This window comes from Somniosus microcephalus, chromosome 16, assembly GCF_052327205.1.
Source record: "Somniosus microcephalus isolate GS21.2 chromosome 16, FLI_Smic_1.0, whole genome shotgun sequence".
NCBI lineage: Eukaryota > Metazoa > Chordata > Chondrichthyes > Squaliformes > Somniosidae > Somniosus > Somniosus microcephalus.
Genome location: NC_141002.1, coordinates 61,002,767 through 61,023,125, shown reverse-complemented (window position 1 = coordinate 61,023,125; position 20,359 = coordinate 61,002,767). Strand labels below are relative to the sequence as shown.

Sequence of the window (20,359 nt, the reverse complement as noted above, 5' to 3'; positions counted from 1 at the left end):
CCAGCACTCTGATACTCTGATCCCTGGTGACCCAGCTGGGCCCTGGGTCGCGCTGCGTTAGGCCCCTCCCCTTTAAGGGGAGGAAGGCCTGCAGTACCTCGGCGCAACGTGCCACGATATTCACTCGCAGCGCCCCAAGTGGGAGGTGGGGCACTTCCAGTAGCACCCCGCTGCCCTCTTGGGGCACTACTGGTGAATTTCAGCTGCGGAGGCGCTAAAAGTAGCGCCCCGGCGAAGTTAGTGCCCCAAAGGGGGTGCGACTCAATTTTTCCCCCCTTTTTTCCTGCTGCACCTGAAAATCTGGTCATAATTGAAAGACAGCCTCTGAACAAGCGTAATTGCAGGAAACCCGTTTCTAAGGCTCTGTACCTGGGGGCGGGACCATTATTACGTGTGGAGGCAGCGATAGACGATCGTAAATTTTGTTTATTTGAGCGTAACTCGCGCACCGGAAATTCTGCAATCGTTTAGACCGCGTAGTTGCTTTACGGCCAGATTGTGCGTGCATCTTGGCGCAAATACGCAGGAAATTCCATGCGTTCTCTTGCGGGATTGTTTGCAATATGTCTGTCTTTTTACATTTTTACAGTTATCAAGTCAGAGATCTCAGTTATAACATTTTCTATTTTTTCTTGTATTTTCTTCTCTCATTTATTCCTCTCCTTTTGAGTCCCCAGATACTATTCCCCAACCAAAATGATTATCAGATGACCTGCTCGTAGAACTCTGCTTTTAATCTGTCTGCTAGGAAGTACAAAAGAGCAGTTGAAAGTAATCCACCTTCTGACGTCTCCCTCTGAGGGGGGGACAAAGTCTGTTGTTGGATTGACACTTTTCATTAGCATTTTGTTTTCATTTCAGAAACATTTTAATGGAATGAGCTAATAAATTTAAAATTCATTGCTTTTATAACTCAGTATTTAAATTCCATATTTCTGAATTATGAGATGTTTCAACTAAAATAACAGCAGAAAATGCAGGAACTACTTTGTAGGTTCATTAGCATCTTGAAAGAGAAAAGATCGGTTTATCTTCATCAGGAGACCTGACACGTTAACCTATCTTTTCTCATTTTAGATGCTGATGGATTCATGTTTCCAGTATTTTCTGCTTTCATTTCACATTCCCAGCAGGTCCATTATTTTAAATTAAATCTTCAAAATGTTTCAACAGTTTGTCTAAGTGATTTTTAAAATTTTAATGTGGCTCCAAAATCTTAAACAAAAATAAAATCCATCTTGAAAACCTATATTGGAGGGAGCCAAAATGAATCAACATACAATTCAATTCCCTAAGAAACCAACCCATATTTTAAATTGGATGCACATAGACTAGTCCTCTTGCATTAATTAGTGTTGAGGAACATGTTTAATTGAACACCACCCTGTAAAACAAAGGTTTTTAATCTCCTAGTTTTGACAACACAATAGCAATAGAAGTAAGGTGCCATTCGCACAATTCTTTGTGACCACTATTGTGTTAAAATTCTGAAGTATAGCAAAACATTTGCTTACTTTGAGTGAAAGTTTTTTCATAATTTTTCAAAATGTTGGCCCAGATATTCCGATCCCTACGGGTGGGTACGCACTGTGTACTCACCCATAGGGACTTCGGAAATGCCGGTTTCAGGCATGCACAGCACATGTGCTGAAAATCGGCATTTCCGATCTGTCAAGAAAGCTCTTGACCAATCCTCCGGTTGCCCTGGCGCAGGGCCTCTGTGGGCGGAGAGTTCTGCATTTTGGAGACCCTCCGCCCCCAGAAAACCCTTATAATTCTTATGCCTGGTAAAAGCAGGATAAGAGTTTGAAAAAAACTTTATAAAAAAAAAATTTAAAAAAAATTTCACTGATGTATCATTTAAAAATATTTTTAAAAAGGTAAGTTTATTTTTCAGCCCCATAAAAAACTTTAATTATTTTTTTTCAAAGAATTAAATTTTTGTTTAAAATATTTAATTTATTGTAATTTCAAGTCATTTTAAAAATGTGATCTTTTTAAAAAAAAAAAAAAAAAAAAATTATTTAAAGTTTTACTATGTTTTTGGGGTGATCTCCATTCATATATTTGACAGGTCATCCTGTCAAGCGTATGAAGGGAGATTCCCTTCTTTGATTGCCTCCCCATGGCCCATGCGATCACAGGGACGCTTGCGAGCTGCATGCGCTCCTGGGATACATGGGCCCTGCACACGTGGAGTTCAAGAGGCCCAGGAGCAGAAGTGTGTGCGTTCCGGGAGCCCTCAGGTAAGGGCACGCGGGAAGCTTCCGATCGGAAAATACGGCCCGTTGTACTTAGTTTTTTAAATCGTAACATTCTTGTGCATATGACATAATAATATCTGTGTGCAAAGAATATCCTCGCTTGGAGATTTACTAGAATGGTACCAGGGATGAGGGACTTCAGTTATGTGGAGACTGGAGAAGCTGGGGCTGTTCTATGTAAAGCAGTGTGGGAAAGGTTAAGAGGAGATTTAATCGAGGTGTTCAAATCATGTACAGTTTTGAAAGAGTAAATAAGGAGAAACTGTTTCCAGTGGCAGAAGGGTCGGCAACCAGAGGACACAGATTCAAGGTGATTGGCAAAAGAACCAGAGGCGACATGAGAAAACATTTTTTTACACAGCGAGTTGTTGTGATCTGGAATGCGCTGCCTGAAAGGGTGGTGGCAGCAGATTCAATAGTAACATTCAAAAAGGAATTTGATAAATAATTGAAGGGAAAACATTTACAGGGTGATTGAGGTAAGAGCAGGGGAGCGGAACTAATTGAATAGCGCTTTCAAAGAGGCATGATGGGCCGAATGTCCTCATTCTGTGCTGTATCGCTCTAGGATCTTATGAAAGGCCCTGTGATTATTAACACTCTTGCACTATCTGTTGGACGTATGCCACTGCGCCCTTGCCAGCACCACTATAAACTGCTTCCTAGAAGACCATTTCAATGTTAAACCTCATCAAGGCCTTTAAAACAATAATCATAATAAAACACTTTTATTTTTTAGCTGGGCTAGGTATATTGTATCAGAAGAAGTACTTTACTGGGAATGTGTAGTATTATGGATTGTCTCCAGTCGACTAGATAGAGGGATGTTTCCAAATTTTGCTGTCTTATCACGTGCTGCGTCAAAAGATGATGGATCCTCATGGCTATCTTTATTTCCTTGCAGTGAAAGGTTCTTTGTAAAACTGAATAAGAATGGTTTGCCGAAATTTCCAGAGAGAATGGAAAGGCAATGCACACTCTTTGTTGTAAGTATACCGTTTACAGTTAAACTAACTGGACATATGTTCATGTAGGTCAGCATTTTTAGCTTGTTTGATAATTTAATATAAATGGTGTTTATACACCGTATTTGATAAATTGCAGACACCCCTTATATTCCTCACCCCTATCCCTTGAAATTCTGTTTCGTTTGATATATTAAGCTTCTGCTTGAGTGGAGAACTTGTACTGTGACCTATGATGCTCTTTATTTTAAGAGAAAAGGTCATTTTCATGCTTGTAATTGGTATATATAAATATTTTCCTTCAGTGCAAAAGTGAGTTTAGAATGACTAAATTCAGGCCATGTATGTCAAGTAACGTTTGCCAATAGTCCAGAGGATTATCACCCCTCATAAAATCTTGTTAAAAAGGGGCAAGAAAATTAGACATTACATGAATGGAAGTTACTTGCTTTAAAATAGGAACCCGTTCACTCACTCGCATAATCAGTCATTCACTCAGGAAAGATGTATAAACAGGTTTCTTACTATTCTGGAATCATTAGATAACATTACTATCTCAGATTTTAAAACAAAAAACTGTATTAAAAAAAGTCCTTTGTGTAATGGATATGTTCATGACAAGGAAATAAATGTAAATGGCACATTTTTAATTCTATGAGCTGCACTAGTAATTTATAGTTTAACTGACATTGAAATATTTACACAAACGCTGAGTGTCATTTTGTGCTGAACCAACAAATATATAATGTGGATTTAAAAAAAAATTATTCAGTGACTTTAGATGTCATCCATCCTTTTGGGTTGTGCCAATATATATAATGGCCCAGAAATTTGGGTCGGGGGCTTCCCGTGGGTGTAAGCCCCCGATCTGCACTTACCTAGCGCGCCGGCCGTTGAGCTGTGGGCCCCCGTGGAATTCCGATCCGGGGCCTGGTCCAACTGCCGGCGCGCAGTGCTTGCGTATCCCAGGGGCGCAGTTAGTTCGTTCCCTTGGGATCACGTGGGCCATGGGGAGCCAATCGGAGCAGGGAATGCTCCATTCATAAGTCTGACAGGAAGTGCTGTCAAGACTTATAAATACTACGGCCCCAAAATAGCACTAAATCTTCAAATAATTTTTTTTTTTAAATCACATTTTTAAAATAAACTATAAATTACATGAAATAACTATTTTAAACTAATTTAAATTTTTGAAAAAAATAATTTTATTTTCTAACGGGGCTAAAAATAAACTTACTTTGCTTTAAAGCATTTAAAAATAAACCTGTGGAAAAAATGTTCTAATTTTAATTAATTCACTACTTACCTTGTAAAAAGCAGGCCTTACGCTTGCTTTTTACATTTCTAAATCTGCAGGCTTATGTTCCCGGGAAAACCTGTATATAAAAAAAAAAGACCGAAGTTCGATGCGCACGCGCAGCCCCTCCTGCGCACGTGTTCGACCTCTGAACCCCTTCGTTCAGAGGAACGGAAGTGCCGGTTTCCCGCGCATGCGCAGTGCATGCAGGAAACCGGCACTTCCATTGGGCCTACGGGTGAGTACCCCGTGTGTACTCGCCTGTGGAGGCCCAAATTTCTGGGCCATTGACATAAAATGGAAGAGCACCAGGCCTATCAATCTTCACTACATTTTTGGGATAATGCACTCGAAAGATCACAATCCTCCTATCCTAACGTACCTGTGTTTATCCAGAGGGCTCTTAAATTTTTGGAACATTCTTCACGACCCACGCTGGCTTGGATAGGCTACCCTCTGCATGGATTAGAAATTGGTCAGCATCCGACTGCGGACACGAAACCAGCAGCGCGACTGCAACGCGCACCTGAAGGGGTCAGCCCGAGGCTCTCCTGAAATTGGTTCTTCATGTCTTCGCCCTCCTCCGCACCCTCCTCTTCACCAATTCAGCAAAATATTGTAAAATATTGTTTAAATTGGCTCTGATTTCAAATGTCTTTTTCAGGATTTGGGGAGCAGTGACCTCAGGAAGGATATATATATTACTGTTCACATTATAAGACTGGGTAAAGTTTTTTTTAAATTTTTTTTATTCATAAGACTTTTGTCTTTTCAAACTATTTCTTCCTGTGTTTCTATACTGCGACAATTTATTAAAAATGAATATATATTTACCTGGTGTGACACTATTAGGTCGAATGGCAGCAGGAGAAAAGAAAAATGCTTCCAACACACAATATCGACGGCCATTTGGGTGTGCAGTCCTGAGCATTGCAGACTTGCTACAAACTGAGAGGGACTCCAGGGACTCCAAAGAGGACTACATGCTTAAAGTCTACATGTACAGTAAAATTTCTTTCTTTTCAGTATTCTTTACTCAACAGTGAGGTTCAAGAGATGAGATCCTCATCTCAAAAAGTTGGTTAAATAATAGGTGTGTTATTGTTGTATCCGTGTGTTAATGGAGACACGGAATGCAGGAGTTGGTTTCACAGGTGTTTACTGAACAAAGTCTGGAGGTGAACTAACAGATACAAGACACTATACAGGCTTATATAGCCCGAGTGGCCATTACCGGCATTACAGTACACAGGGGCTCTTAAAGGCACATACACCACAATTCCTCCCCTTTTAGACAACCAGTACATAACATTTTAAGTAATCATTAATTAACATATTACAAGAACAATAATCTACACATTTGCTGCAGTTAATCAATTATAAGTCAGTCTCTTTGGAGGCTTCCTGACTCGGTCCGGATAACGCCTCGGTGGTGTAGTAGGTTCTTTTGGCAAGGTCGATTCGGCTTGAATGCCAGTGTCGGGTTCATCTGGTTCCAGTATCACCGGATCGGGGGTAGATACTATGGGTATCTCTGCTTCATCATTAGGCGTATAGAGTTGTGGTGTAGGTTGTCCCTTTTCGGATGACTCTATGATCTGGTCAGCATGGCGCCTTATTATGCTTTCTCCAATGTCCACGGTATATATCAGCGGTCCTAGTCATGTGCAAATAGTTCCAGGCTGCCATTTCTCGGTACGGTAGTCCCGGGCCAAAACTTGTTGACCCATCTGGAAGGTTCTGGTTGGCCTTTCATTCGTGCCTTGAAATTGCCGGTTCTCCACGTCCCTTCTGATGTTTGGCTTGATCAAATCCAGCCGGCATCTTAGGCTTCTATTGAAGAACATCATGGCGGGAGTTTGGTTTGTAACCACATGTGTTGCATTCCTGTATGCAAACAAGAAGTTATCTACCTTATGCTGTAGATTTATGTCTTCATTACCCATGGCCTTTATGGCCTTCTTGAAGGTCTGGACAAACCTTTCAGCCAATCCATTGGTGGCAGGATGGTATGGGGCGGACGTGTAGTGCTTAACCCCATTGTTTATTTAAGAACTTCCTGAATTCTTCAGACACAAATTGCGGTCCATTATCAGAATAGATCTGTTCAGGCAGCCCATTCCTGGCAAATATGGTCCTTAATACTGTGATGGTTTTTTCCGTGGTGGTGGAGGAGATCTTTATTACCTCCGGCCACTTGTAGTGTGCATCAACCGCAATTAAGAACATTGAGTCCATAAATGGACCAGCAAAGTCGATGTGTACCCTTTGCCATGGAGATGAGGGCCACTCCCATGGATGTGGAGGGTCTTGTGGTGGGGCGTTTTGGACCTTCTGGTGGGGCGTTTTGGACCTTCTGGCATCCTAGGCAGCTCTTGGTCATTTCTTCGATGTCTCCATCGATACCTGGCCACCACACAAACACTCTGGCTAGGTTCTTCTTTTTCACTCCACCCAGATGCCCCTCGTGAAGCTCTTTTAGCACTTTATCCTGGAGTTTGGGTGGAATCACCACTCTGGATCCACACATCAAGGTTCCTCAGCACACTGACAGCTGTTCTCTTCTTTGCGAGAATGCTGGCAACAGTGGCTCGCCATGTGCTGGCCATCCCTTCGCCGTTAAATCATAGACTCGTGAGAGAGTCGGGTCATTTCTCGTTTCCTTTTCAATGGCAGAATTTGTTACTGGTCGACATTCCACTATGGTTGAGTGGAACATCTCCACTGGGTCCACTATAGGTGCCTCTTCTACCATTGGCAACGGTAGGCGCGATAAACCGTCAGCATTCCCATGCTGTTTTGATCCTTTGTATTCTATGTCATATTGGTGTGCCCCTAGGAAAAGGGACCACCTCTGTAGCCTTTGCGTTGTCATAATGGGAACAGCCTTTTTAGGGTTGAATATGGAGACAAGGGGTTGATGGTCAGTCAACAAGGTAAATTTTTGTCCGTGTAGGTAATGGTTGAATTTCTTCACTCCCCATACCAGGCTGAGTGCTTCCCTGTCGATCTAGGCATAGTTACGCTCAGCTGAGTTCAATGAGCGTGACGCAAAAGCTATCGGCTGCTCCGAGCCATCAGGGAATTTATGCGATAATACCGCTCCTACGCCGTAAGGGGATGCATCGCACGCCAGTCTGATTGGCAGTGATGGGTTGTAATGAGCCAAAACTTCCTTGGACGTGATCAAGCCTTTGCATTTATGGAAGGCACGTTTACAGTCTTCGCTCCATTTCCAAATTACTCCCGTTTGTAGCAGTTCGTTAAGAGGGTGCAGAACAGTTGACAAGTTCGGTAAAAATTTATGATAGTAATTTATCAATCCCAGGAACGACCTTAATTGTGAGACATTTTCAGGTCCTGGGGCTTTTATGACCGCTTCAATTTTTTCAGGTGACTTATGCAACCTTTCCTCGTTAATTATGTGGCCACAATATGATATTTGTTTCTGGAAAAATTTGCACTTGGGGCGATTTGCTCGTAGGCCCTGTTCTCTCAGCCTGCTCCAAATTGGCAAGGTGCTCGTTGTCGTTTTCTCCTGTTACAAGGATGTCGTCTCGGTAGCATTGAGTCCCCGGAATCCCTTGGAGGACTTGCTCCATAGCTCTTTGCCAGATAGCTGGAGCTGATGCTACTCTGAAAACCAGTCGATTGTACTGGTACAGGCCTTTGTGTGTATTTATCGTGAGATACTTTTTAGAGGCCTCTTCAACCTCTATCTGTAGATATGCTTGTGCCAAGTCAATTTTGGTGAAACGTTTCCCTCCGGATAGTGAGGCGAAAATATCTTCTATCCTCGGAAGAGGATACTGTACCGTGTGAAGGACCGGGTTTACAGTCACCTTGAAGTCCCCACAGATGTGAATTTTTCTCTGTTCTTCAGATTTATCATTATTCAACGTTTTCTTCATGACCGGGACGATGGGTGTTGCCCACTCGCTCCAATCTATCTTGGATAATACGCCTGCCTTTTCCAAATTCTCCAGCTCTGCCTCGACTGCTGGACGAATTGCGTATGGCACCGGCCTTGCCTTAAAAAACTTGGGAATTGCCGCATCTTCCACTTTTATTGAGGCGGTGGCGCCTTTCAAGGTTCCTAGTTCCTGTTGAACCACTTCCTTGGCGTTGGCCAAGATGTCTTTTAATCGTTCAGGTATGACATCATCATTTTTTTTTCTTACTGGTCACCGTCAGTGCCTGAATGGAGTGCCAGTCTAAACGTCTCTTCCTGATCCATTCACGTCCCAACAGCGGTGGACCACCATCTTGCAGAACGTATAAATACAACTTCTGTATTTCCTTGCTGTTGTATACAACAGGCACCCTTATTTTCCCTTTGGGGTATACTTTCTGCCCCGTATATGTTTTCAAGATAATGGATGTGTCTTTCAAAGGTATATGCGGAAATAGCCGCTCGTAATCCCGTCGATTTATGACGGTCAGAGCTGATCCTGTATCTAGCTCCATTATAACTGGGGACCCCACTATCGTGAGGGTAACCCAAATGGTCTGGTAATCTTCTTTGGCAATTACATTATGTAATTTGAGACAGCTTAGTCTCTTGTTTCCGGAGTCGCTATCGCTCTTCTGGTCTTCGGAGCTACTGTCCATCATCATTTGTACCTTTCTGTGCTTTTCCTTATTGATTTTTTTCTTGTCCGTGGATTTTTTGTTTCCAGATCGGCATACACGTGCAATGTGTCCAATCTTTCCGCATTGCCTGCATGCTTTGTCCTTGAACCATCAGTCCCTCTGGTCATGGGTGGACCTGCCGCAGCGATAACATCTCTCGAAACCCTGTGTCATTTCATGGGTGCCGAAGTCCTGTGGCTTTTGCTGTATCTCTGCAGCTCCTCTTGCGGCTGCTTCATATGATACAGCCACACTGAAAGCCTTGTCCAGTGCCAAATCTTTCTCAGAAAGTAGCCTTTTCTGTGTTCCTTCACTTCAGAGACCGCAGACGAATTTGTCTCGAAGAGAATCTGCCAGTCCTGCCCCGAATTGGCAGTGCTTTGACAGCTTCCTTAATTCGGTGAGGTAATCAGCGTTACTTTCATTCTTGTGCTGATTCCTCCTGAAGAATTTGAATCGTTCCGCTATCAGCAGCGGTGTTGGGTTTAAGTGCTCCTGTAGGGTATCAACAATCTCCTTAAAATTCTTGTCCCTCGGTTTGGCTGGAGTGATTAAGTTTCGTAACAGCCCGTATGTCCTTGCGCCCATTAGATTTAGAAGTACTGATGCCTTTTCATCATCCTCTATTTCATTTGCTGTGCAATACACCTCCACTCTTTCCACAAAAGTGGTCCAATCCTCTCTATCGCTATCGAAAGCAGTAATATTGCCAGTCTTAGGCATCTTGAAAAATAATGGCGCCTCCCGCGCTTTCCTTTCTTCCCCGCAGAAAAAAAATGGCGCCTACCGCGCTTTCCCGCCGCCGCCGCTGCTGACGACGCTGTTCTCCGCGGTTTTTATTTACATAGGTATTTTTAATAGGTGGAGACTCGTTCCCGCTGGACTCTCTGGGACTTTTCCCTCCCTCTGCTTGGTCCGAACGCCGACCTGCTTTGCAGCGCCGGCCGTCTCCTGAGTGCTCCACCCTCCGTCTATGTTTGCCTCCGCCTTCGCTGCTCGGCCCCGCTGCAGAGCCAGCCAATGGAGCCCCAGCCCGCCGCCCAGGAAGGATTTTTGCAGTACCTGCCAGCAGCTCGGCTAGCTGGTGAAACCACAGTTTTTTTTTTCCTTGTTTTTCTTCGACTTTCTTCTGAGGAATCGATCTCCTTGAGGTGCTGCCGAATTGCAGGTAAGTCCGTTTCCAATTCGTCGCCACTGTTGTATCCGTGTGTTAATGGAGACACGGAATGCAGGAGTTGGTTTCACAGGTGTTTACTGAACAAAGTCTGGAGGTGAACTAAAAGATACAAGACACTATACAGGCTTATATAGCCCGAGTGGCCATTACCGGCATTACAGTACACAGGGGCTCTTAAAGGCACATACACCACAGTTGTTGAGTTAATGGCAAAGTGACGTGGGCAGACATCAGTCCTGCTCGGCTGCTAACTGCCAACAGGAGGAGATTTCAGCCCAAAAGCAACCTGCAGAGTTTTGCTCAACATGTTCATGCATCAATGCCCACCCAAAAGCGAGGGTTATTATTTGTAGCATGAAATTTAACTTCATTAACACTGGGAAAGTGCAAGTGCAGTGAAATAGCCTCTATTCATTAGACTTAGCTATCAGTGAATACTTTCTGCTGCCCAATGAGCTGCTTCACAAACAGTAGCATAATCTATGACTCATATACTTGTGCAGAAGTTCGATGACTATTAATTTTGAGGTATAATTCTGTTGGTACATTAACTTCTTGCAGCACTAATCTTGGGATGCCATCAATCAGTAATAGCTTGTTACTTGCTAAATAGATTTTTGAATTTGGAATAGGTGCATTTTTGGAGAAGTATGCATTAGTTCATAGTGAGATTTCTTTCAAACACTTGTTAAGGCGAAACAAAAATCAGAAATGCTGGAAATACATAAATCAATTAACGGGCCGGAATCTGCTGGAAGGACAGTATTGGTGGCGTTCTCTGTTAAATTCGCACAATACTCACCGCAGTTTATTGGAATATCGATCTGGCTACAACGTAGTGAGGCCAATGACGAATCAGGGACCTCATTCATGGTGCAGCCAATGTCTTACCCTGCAGTTCAACCACACGGCACGATAACAAGCTGAGGACAGCCGCCATTACTCAGATTGAGGCTTTGCACTGGGAGGTAAGTGAGCTGTTACTTCTGAAATCACCTAAAATCTACATTAAAAAGCGAATTTCAGTTTTAAAAAAAAAAAAACTTTGTAAAATGCTGTAAAAGGTAATCTCCAGTGTCTGCGCATCCCCCTTTCCACAGAAATGTTGCAGGAAGAGCTTAAGAAAAGGTCTCAGAATATTGGGGATGAGGTCGACCATCGGCAAAACCGGCTGCTGGAGACTGCAAGGGCGATGACTTTCTGATAGTTGACCCAGGTTTCACGGAGGGATGTGACCAAAGGGCTGAGAGCCATATTGGTCATCCCACGTTTGGGCAACCAGTGCCACAAAAAGTACAATGACCTGACCAAGGCAAGTAAGGTAACCATTGATGGGCTTCAATTCAGAACTCAGAATTCTATTATGAGTAATAATTAAAAGTTGTCTGTCGCTGTAACAGTTTTTTTAAAGAAGAGATTGAGTTGGAAAGGAGATGTACTTCAAATTTAGTATTTATAGAATGGGGGAAGGGTGAGGTATTTTCAAGATGAGATCTGCTTGTTTTCTCAAGGCAGAACCCAAAGTCATTAACAGTCTGTTGCCGTGGGAGCCAACCTTTTCAGAGTGGGCAGCTGATGAATCTGACAGCTTCATATGTCTCTACTGAAGAAAAGATTCTAATGCTTGAAAAGAGCCCTGTCAGTTCGACACTTGCAGCTGTCACAAAGCAAGTCACCAACGTTTTCACTGTTCTACCCCCCGCAGAGTAAATTGACACATAGCATGTGGGAGCACGCACAGAGTAGAGGAGGAATCGCCTTTGAGTTCACTCATCATGAGGACAGGGCCCTACAGCTGCAGGGATTCCATGCTCGGTGAAGTGGGATGGGGGGGGGGGGAGGAAAAGTTGCCGGGGGGGGTGGTCGTGTGACTGTGGCCACCTTCCTCGCATCCCACCTCCCACGACTGCTGCCTCCTCACCGACTCCAGCCCCTCACGTAGTGCACCAGGCGCACTTGCCCCACCTCAGGCAGCCGTGATGCTCCACTCACTGCCACGAGGCCTATTTTGAAGGGAGAGACACAACCTGTCTGATGATCAAGGAACATTGGGTGCAGGGACATGCGCCCCGGCTCCCTCTGAGGGTCGATGTCGGGCCCAAAGTGAGGAGGACTGGAAGTAGGACTATAGGGGTCCACAATTGTGAAGGAGGATAATGCAGGGGCATAATGGGATCCATCGACGACCACGTGACACTCTTCTGTGGTGTACTGGACAAAACTGGGCGGAGCTGGATAACCTCTGCCCGGCTTTGGAGAGGGTGTAGAGGAGATGTAGCAAAATGATACCAGGGATGAGGGACTTCAGTTATGTGGAGAGACTAGAGAAGCTGCGATTGTTATCCTTAAAGCAGAGAAGGTTAAGGAGAGATTTAATAGAGGTGTTCAAAATTGAGAGGTTTTGGTAGAGTAAATAAGGAGAAGCTGTTTCCACTGGCAGGAGGGTCGGTAACCAGAGGACAGAGATTTAAGATAATTAGCAAAAAAAACAAGTTGAGAAATGTTTTTACACAGTGAGATGTTATGATCTGGAATGCACTGCCTGAAAGGGTGGTGGAAGCAGATGCAATCATAACTTTCAAAAGAGAATTGGATGTATACTTGAAAAAGAAAAACTTGCATGGCTATGAGGAAATAGCAGGGGAATGGGACTAATTAGATAGCTCTACCAAAGAGCTGGCACAGGCACGATGGGTTGAACGAGCTCCTTCTGTGCTGTATGATTCTAGAAGGTTGTGCGGGACATCAACTGATTATGGAGATGTACGCAGCTGTCCTACAGCTGACGCCCATGTCCCCCATTGTAACGCCACCCGCTGCGGCGACAGTTGGGGTCTTTGAGGGACATGCTGCTAATGGGCAGAGAGGGATCAGTTCTCAGGGCCACGTCTCTACCCTCAGACTATGTGCCAGATTCACAAGCCTTGCAATACCTGGCTGCTGAGGACAACTCTCCAATGACGCAGCCGGCAGCTGCCCCAACACAGGAGGCAGCCATCAGTTGTGAGATCACACCTGTTTCCCATGTCTCCTCGCAGCAGCATCGAGAACCGGCCACTCCCCAACTCCCTGATCCCGACCAACATGTGGGACTTGGAGGCCATTCACATGGCACAAGGTGCTCGTGCAGGGTGACGGGTGCAGGTGTACGAGGGTGTAGAGTGCCTTCCTGCATGCAAAATCCATCTCCGCCTGCTCATTCTCGTCTTCTGCGTTCCCTCAGGCACACTTTGAACTCTAGAATCGATTGTAAATAGTTTGATATTTAAAATTGTCGCATATTTTTAATTAAAAAAAAAAAATTGGCATATTTTGCTCTTTCAAAAATTGTTTACTAATGTTGAAGAAATTTATATTTAAAGTGTTGCAGGAAAGATTTTGCCACAACTACCAATGCTTTGCACTACTTTCTAATTGCCTACCTGATCACAGTGCTGCTTAGCTTACAGGCACTGATGTAGACATGTTCATTGCAGAATATTTATTTACTACTGTTAACAACATTTCTATCAAGTGCTGTTGCAGGAAAAGTTTGCACTCTTTATAGAACTATGCACTACTTTATAATTGATGACCTCAATACAGTGTTACTACTGCTGGTCTTTTAATCATCGGCCACAGCTTTGTTGCACCTCCTGCATCGCTGCCCAACAATGCTGCTGTATGTAGAGGGGTGTGGACCTCTCCATTTGTGTCTGCAGGTATTAAAACAGTTCTGTTTTCAATAGTTGTCTCTTGTTGAATTATGCTGATGAGAGTTTACTGCTTTTTCATTCTGATCTGCTTTAACACTGATGTTGTTTGTTGATTGCTCGTTATTGCACCATTGCACGAAATAAACATTCTATTGTTGGTTTAAATCCTGCCTGTCCTTTGTGTTCACATCACCACGGGAATCATTCCACAGGAAAATTGTTCCAGACTCCCTGATCCAACGCCTTTCTGCTGCTCTGGCCCATGCCTCCATGCCTTTTTCTGGGAAGTCACTATCCATGAGTCCAGGGACATGTTGGGATCATCCGGTTCCACGGGCATTTTGTCTGCCAAGTCAAGAGTGAGCCCTTGCAGAGTGAAATTGTGTAGTGCACAGCAGACCACTACAATCTTCACCACTTTATCAGGAGCACATTGTAGGACACCCCCCCCGCCGACCTGTTTTGACACTGGAAGCGTGCTTTGAGCACCCCGATGGTCCCCTTCACCTCTTGCCAGGTTGCCACGGATGCATGATTGTGTCTTTCCTTTGCTACGTTTTGATGATGCAGAATGGTGTCATCAGCTGCAGCTTCAGTGGGTAGGCCTTGACCCCCAGGATCCATCCACCTGCTTGTCCCTCCCTGCTGTAGAAGGCATGGATGGTGGAGAGGCGAAGGACAGAGGCATCCTGAGCGCTTCCCCAATGCTCCGAGTTAACATGCAGGATCTTCAGTTGGACATTGCTGGCAATTAGCACGTTTAGCGAGGGGTAACCCTTCCTGTTGATGAAAGTGACAGGTTCCTCAAATGGAGCCTTCAGCAGCACGCGAGTCCCATCAAAAACAACCCTGTATCCTGGGGGAGCCAGGAAACCTGTAGAAATTGATGGATCTGTCTCTTTGCTGCATAGGGGACATGTTGCATTTAATGGTCAGATGCCCCGTGGATGAGGACATCTGTCACCTGTTGAATGCAGGCCCTCACAGCTGATGTTCGAGGTCTCCAGTGCCTGACTGGTATGAACCGGAGCTGTAGAAATTGAGGGCTGTCATCACCTTCATTGCCACAGACAAGCCCAAGCGGAAGGTAGGCTGCAGCTTCAGGTATTTCATGGAGCATCTCAGAGGTGGCCAATTGCTGTTGAAGTGCAGTCTACGCATGCACAGATCCTTCAACAGTACCTCAAATAACACATTTGTTTCCCCTACGCTCTCTGGGAGAGGTGGGGGTGGGTCATTTCAGTCTCCAGCCATGGTGCCTTTGCATATCCTCCAGGTTATCCATAATAATGAAGAACAGCAGAATGCCTAGTGGATAGGCTATTAAAATGCTCTCCCCTTCCTAATACAAAAAAGAGGTTGAGGTCTTGAAAGTAATTGCCTTCAGACACTAATAGGACTCTGGATTGCAAAACTGGCAAGAAAAGATTGCCAAAACTGAGAGAATTAGGAAAAAAAAACCTCAACAATTTCCAGACGGCTGGAGTGAGGATCCACAGCTATCAATGTCCCTTTGTTGACCTCCGAGGCTGAGAATCATGAGAGGGCATTAAATCATATCAATACCAGGTCACCCACACCATTATTTTTCAGTCTAAGTGGCTGTGGCGGATTCATGGCATTGACCTAATAAATTGGTGATCGGCATTGACAGCAATGGCAGGCTGAGTGACGAGAACAAACTTTTATCGATTTAGGCGAGCCTATCAGGAGCGACGCAAATCTCCCAGCAAATTATGGCACAACGCAACTAATGGTATAACTTACATATTTCATTATTTTCTGGAACTTTTATATATAAGTAAAGGCACTCACTGTTAATGTGTCATTAATATAGCACAGGTTTCCAGCAAATTTAGTCCCAACCTTTGTTAAAAGATTGGTTACAGCCAAAGCATTAACCTGTCTTTTCTCTTTATTACTATGTATTTCCAACACTTACTGTTTTTGTTTCCCATGTCCAGAATTTGCATTTAAGAAGTCTACAGATACATTACAGTGGGCATTAATTCACTCTTCTGTACATTTGTTAAGTGTCAATTTGTGGGTTTACAGCTCCCTTTGTTAAATACCCAGAATGTATTTAAGATGTGTTGTTCCTTTTAAGAGCTGCAAAGTTGTAAGAAGAATATAAACACTATTTTTCTCTCAGCTCATCATGCATAAACATCTGTTCTTTTACGATCTGTTACCCATTTAAAAATAGTAAGGATGCAAGAATATTTTGCTCAGCAGAACATTTATATTTTTTGCATATGGTATATGATGGGAATTGATGGTCCAGTGAAGAGGTCTATCTATTGCCGGTGCAATACGTTGGGCTGATTGGTGTGGATCATTTCTTTCTTTTGAATATCATTTGGCTGATGTTGCTGAGGGCAGATATAAATGGTGGTTGTTGAATACTTTTCCAGAATGGAGGGAATTGAAGCTCAGTAATTCAAGGTGCATTGCGGCCTTAATTATTCCCAATACTACTTGTTAAGTGAGTGGACCACATTGAACAGGAAGGGAAATAATGGCCACTCGGGGTTTTTCAACTTTTTAATTCTCATCGATGTTTTCCACAAACAAAATGGTCACCCTTACTTTGCAAATGAAGTCAAATTTCTAAATAAATTGCAAATGATGTGAAATATCTGAATAGTTGTGGGGGGGTTGGGGGATTTACTTTATTAATAGAAATTGTGGACTGTATCCAAGAATTGACATGGAGAAGTCAGTGTGGTTCGTTCAGTAGAACTGTCTTTAGTGAGCTCTCCAGTACTGGCAAGTTTATTATTTCTATTCAATCAGAATTAAGAAAATTAAATACAAAATACTTATTTTCAGTGAGGATATGAGGGTGGTAACTTACAATGTAAGCAAATTGCCCCAGTAGTAGGGGATTTGGTAGAACCGCTTTAGTTAACATCCCTGAATGTCCCAGTAAAGCACATTATTAGGACGTATTCATTTTGGTCTGTTGATACTTCATCAGGTTTGAAACTACAATTAAAATGCTATATTTTTCAAACACTGGTCAGTAATTAATAGGTACAGATAAATGTATTTAACACAGACTGTCCTAGTATTCTGTTGTATTCAAACACAGCCTGAAATTCCTTGGGTTCCGCTGGTCTCCCGCTCTGACTCTGGTGGGAGATCGGCAGAACCCCCGTAGAAATGGTGACCCAATCGTGTTGAAGAATAAAAAAAATAATAAAGCCAGATGGACATCCATGCTTAGGGAGCCAACAGGATGATTTTTGGGTGGGGGTTGGCGGGGGGGTGGGGGGAGCCTGGACAGCACCCCTACCCATGCCTCCAAGGGCAAAATAAGGTCGGGACATTCGCCAGCCTGGGGCGAGTGACACTTTGGGCGCAATTCTGGCAGTGATGCTTGTGCCCTCCTCCCCCATATTAATGCGGTGCCCTCCCACTGACCCCGCAAACTTCAGTGGAAGGGCATCATCTGGTGCGATCCCAGCATAACCACCAGGATCAGGACCTGAGCAAATTTGTGTCCAAGAGCTTTAAATCATTTTGGATATTTACGCACAGATTTTTCTGATTCGCTTTCGAAACTCTGCGTTTCCTTTTTGTTCCAGGTGCAATACCGAAAGTGAATGGTACCAAATACATGAAAATATTATCAAGAAGCTAAATGCACGGTACAATCTGACAAGTTCAAATGCTGGTAAGTGGAAAATGTTCAATATGTTTTGGGGGTCACAATGAAGATTTTTCCATTCTATTGGTCAGGAATACTTCACATGACGAGCTGAATGTCCATACCAATGGGAACATTGCTACTAGGATTACATTGCATAAGCAGAAGTATGATAGCTATTCAGTGTTTCCATACAAATCTGCATAGAAACTACAAGAGACAAGCCAAGTTCCTTTTGCAATCACAACCACGTTGCTCCCTCATAATGGGATGTAACCACCAAATTCCAGATTTAGTTCCAGAACAGAATGCTATTAACTAATAATTCCACTGTATTGCCCCATAAAAAGTATATCAAATGACTACTTGGAATAAGTACACCTCCTAAACAAGTAAGTTCATAACTCAATAGCCTTGAATAGTAAAATGCACATTTTAAGATGTTAATAACCTCTCGGGCAGGTGGAATTAGGTGATATTGTGGATATGTATTTGAGTCTGGGTTTGAACACAGAACCAGACTGATGGGGTGGAAGATTCCCTGCTGTGTAAGGCATTTGTATGAAATGAGTTGGGGCAGTCTCAACCCAGTTACCAGTGGGCAGAGGTCCACCCCACACATCTGTGCTAAATCCGCATTAGAGGCAGAAAACCCTCCACAGCTGCAACAGATGATGCTCTCCTCATGTTCGGGTTAAGGTTCACTTTTGCACAGAGCAGAAGGAGCTTTACCTTTCAGCTGGCTATGCTATACTTTGCTAAGGAGTGCTTGATGCTGACGAGCAGAAAATCAGAGGTATATTTTTGAGCATAAAAATTCACCCAAAAACTTGACCAAAGATACCGTTTTCTGAAATATTTCTTTAACATGAGCAGAATAAATACATTTACTTGTTAAATGGAGACATTTTGTGTTGAAGAACAAGGGTAGCACGGGGGTGGGGAGGAACAAAGGCAAAACTCTCTACATCACAGTAATAGAAAATGGCTGGGAGTTTGTTCTAGAGTGTAATTAACAAGTAAATGCTGCACTAAATACTGGTCTGCTTTCTCGTTGCCATAAACTCAGTACTCAGCAATTGGCACATTTGGATATTTGTTATAGTTCAGTAATTAAAAACAAGTGATTTACTTAGTGTTTGAGTTTAACATCCATAAAATGGTAACGTGTTGTATTTGCTATTGACAATATAAAGCAGCAGAAACAGAATAAACAAAGGGCTCCATGGTAACAATTTAGAAAGCTGCCATTTGTTCTCCGAAGCAAAGGCATCCACTCACAGGCTTATGTGTTGTGCATGAAGCAGTGATGACATCTCTGCTTTGTTTTTTTGGAAAGGACATAACATTGTTTTGAAAAACTTGAAACAAAAAACCCTGCACTGATGTAATGTTTATAATGATGAAAATTCTGGTGACCTTAGGTTTTTATTGGGCCTTGTTGTAGAAGTATAGCTCTTGAATAATGTTGCTTCTACTTTACTATCATCCTTTTGTGCACATAGAATTAAAATTACTAATATCTTCTGAACATTTTGATTTGTTTCCAGTCTACACATTTCAGGTTTTATGATGTTTCCTTTGAAACTGAATCTTCTGTCATGGAATCGTAGAATGATACAGCACAGAAGGAGGCCATTCAGCCCATCGTGCCTGTGCCGGCTCTTTGAAAGAGCTGTCCAATTAGTCCCACTCCCCTGCTCTTTCCTCATAGCCCAGCAAATTCTTCTGCTTCAAGTATTTATCCAAATCCCTTTTGAAAGTTATTGGCCCAGAAATTCCATTCGCAGCCCTCCTGCGGGCGGAGGGCTGCGATTTGGAAAAACCTCCGCCTGGACCGGAGGGCTCCCGGGAGGTGCAGAGTTCCGTTGCTGAGCCTCTTCAAACGGCCGGTGTGCAGGGCCCACGTATCCCAGGGGTGCAGGTAGTTCGCAGCGTCCCTGGGATCACGTGGGCCATGGGGAGCCAATCAAAGCAAGGAATCTCCATTCATAGATTTGACAGGAAGACCTGTCAAATCTATGAATAGAGATCAGCCCCAAAACATAAGCAAAACTTCAAAAAAAAAAATTTTAAATCACATTTTTGAAATTACTAAATTACATAAATTAACTTTTAAACAAAATTTTTAATTTTTGAAATAAATAATTAAAGTTTTTAACAGGGCTAAAAATAAACTTACCTTTCTTTAAAGTATTTTAAAATGATAAATCAGTGGAAATTTTTTTTTTACTTTCTTCAACTCTTAGCCTGAATTGTAAGTGTTTTCTGCGGGCGGAGGGTCTCCAAAAAATGGAACTCTCCACTCGCAGAGCCCCTGCTCCAGGGCAGGTGTCTGATCTGTCAAGAGCTTTCGTGACCGATCGGAAATGCCGGTTTCCAGTGCATGCCTGAAACCGGCATTTCCGATGTCCCTACGGGTGAGTACACAGTGCGTACACACCCGTAGGGATCGGAATTTCTGCCTCATTATTGAATCTGCTTCCATCACCCTTTCGGGCAATGCATTTAAGATCATCATAACTCCCTGCGTGTAAAAAAAAAAAAAAAATCCTCATGTCGCCTCTGATTCTTTTGCCAATTATCTTAAATCTGTGTACTCTGGTTACTGACCCTTCTTCCACTGGAAACAGTTTCTCCTTATTTACTGTATAAAAACCCTTCAAGATTTTGAACA

At 43.3% G+C, this 20,359-nt stretch overlaps 1 protein-coding gene across 5 annotated transcripts in view; it reads left to right on the top strand.

The window, feature by feature from the left end:
- LOC147106218 (dedicator of cytokinesis protein 4-like) overlaps positions 1-20,359 on the top strand; it is a 398,161-nt gene that overhangs the window by 154,992 nt on the left and 222,810 nt on the right. For all 5 annotated transcript variants that reach the window (XM_086009128.1, XM_086009130.1, XM_086009127.1 and 2 more), the window contains exons 9-12: positions 3,169-3,250; positions 5,191-5,251; positions 5,379-5,526; positions 17,621-17,709. In XM_086009128.1, the coding sequence (XP_085865254.1) occupies positions 3,169-3,250; positions 5,191-5,251; positions 5,379-5,526; positions 17,621-17,709 (380 nt within the window). The remainder of the gene's footprint in view (positions 1-3,168; positions 3,251-5,190; positions 5,252-5,378; positions 5,527-17,620; positions 17,710-20,359) is intronic.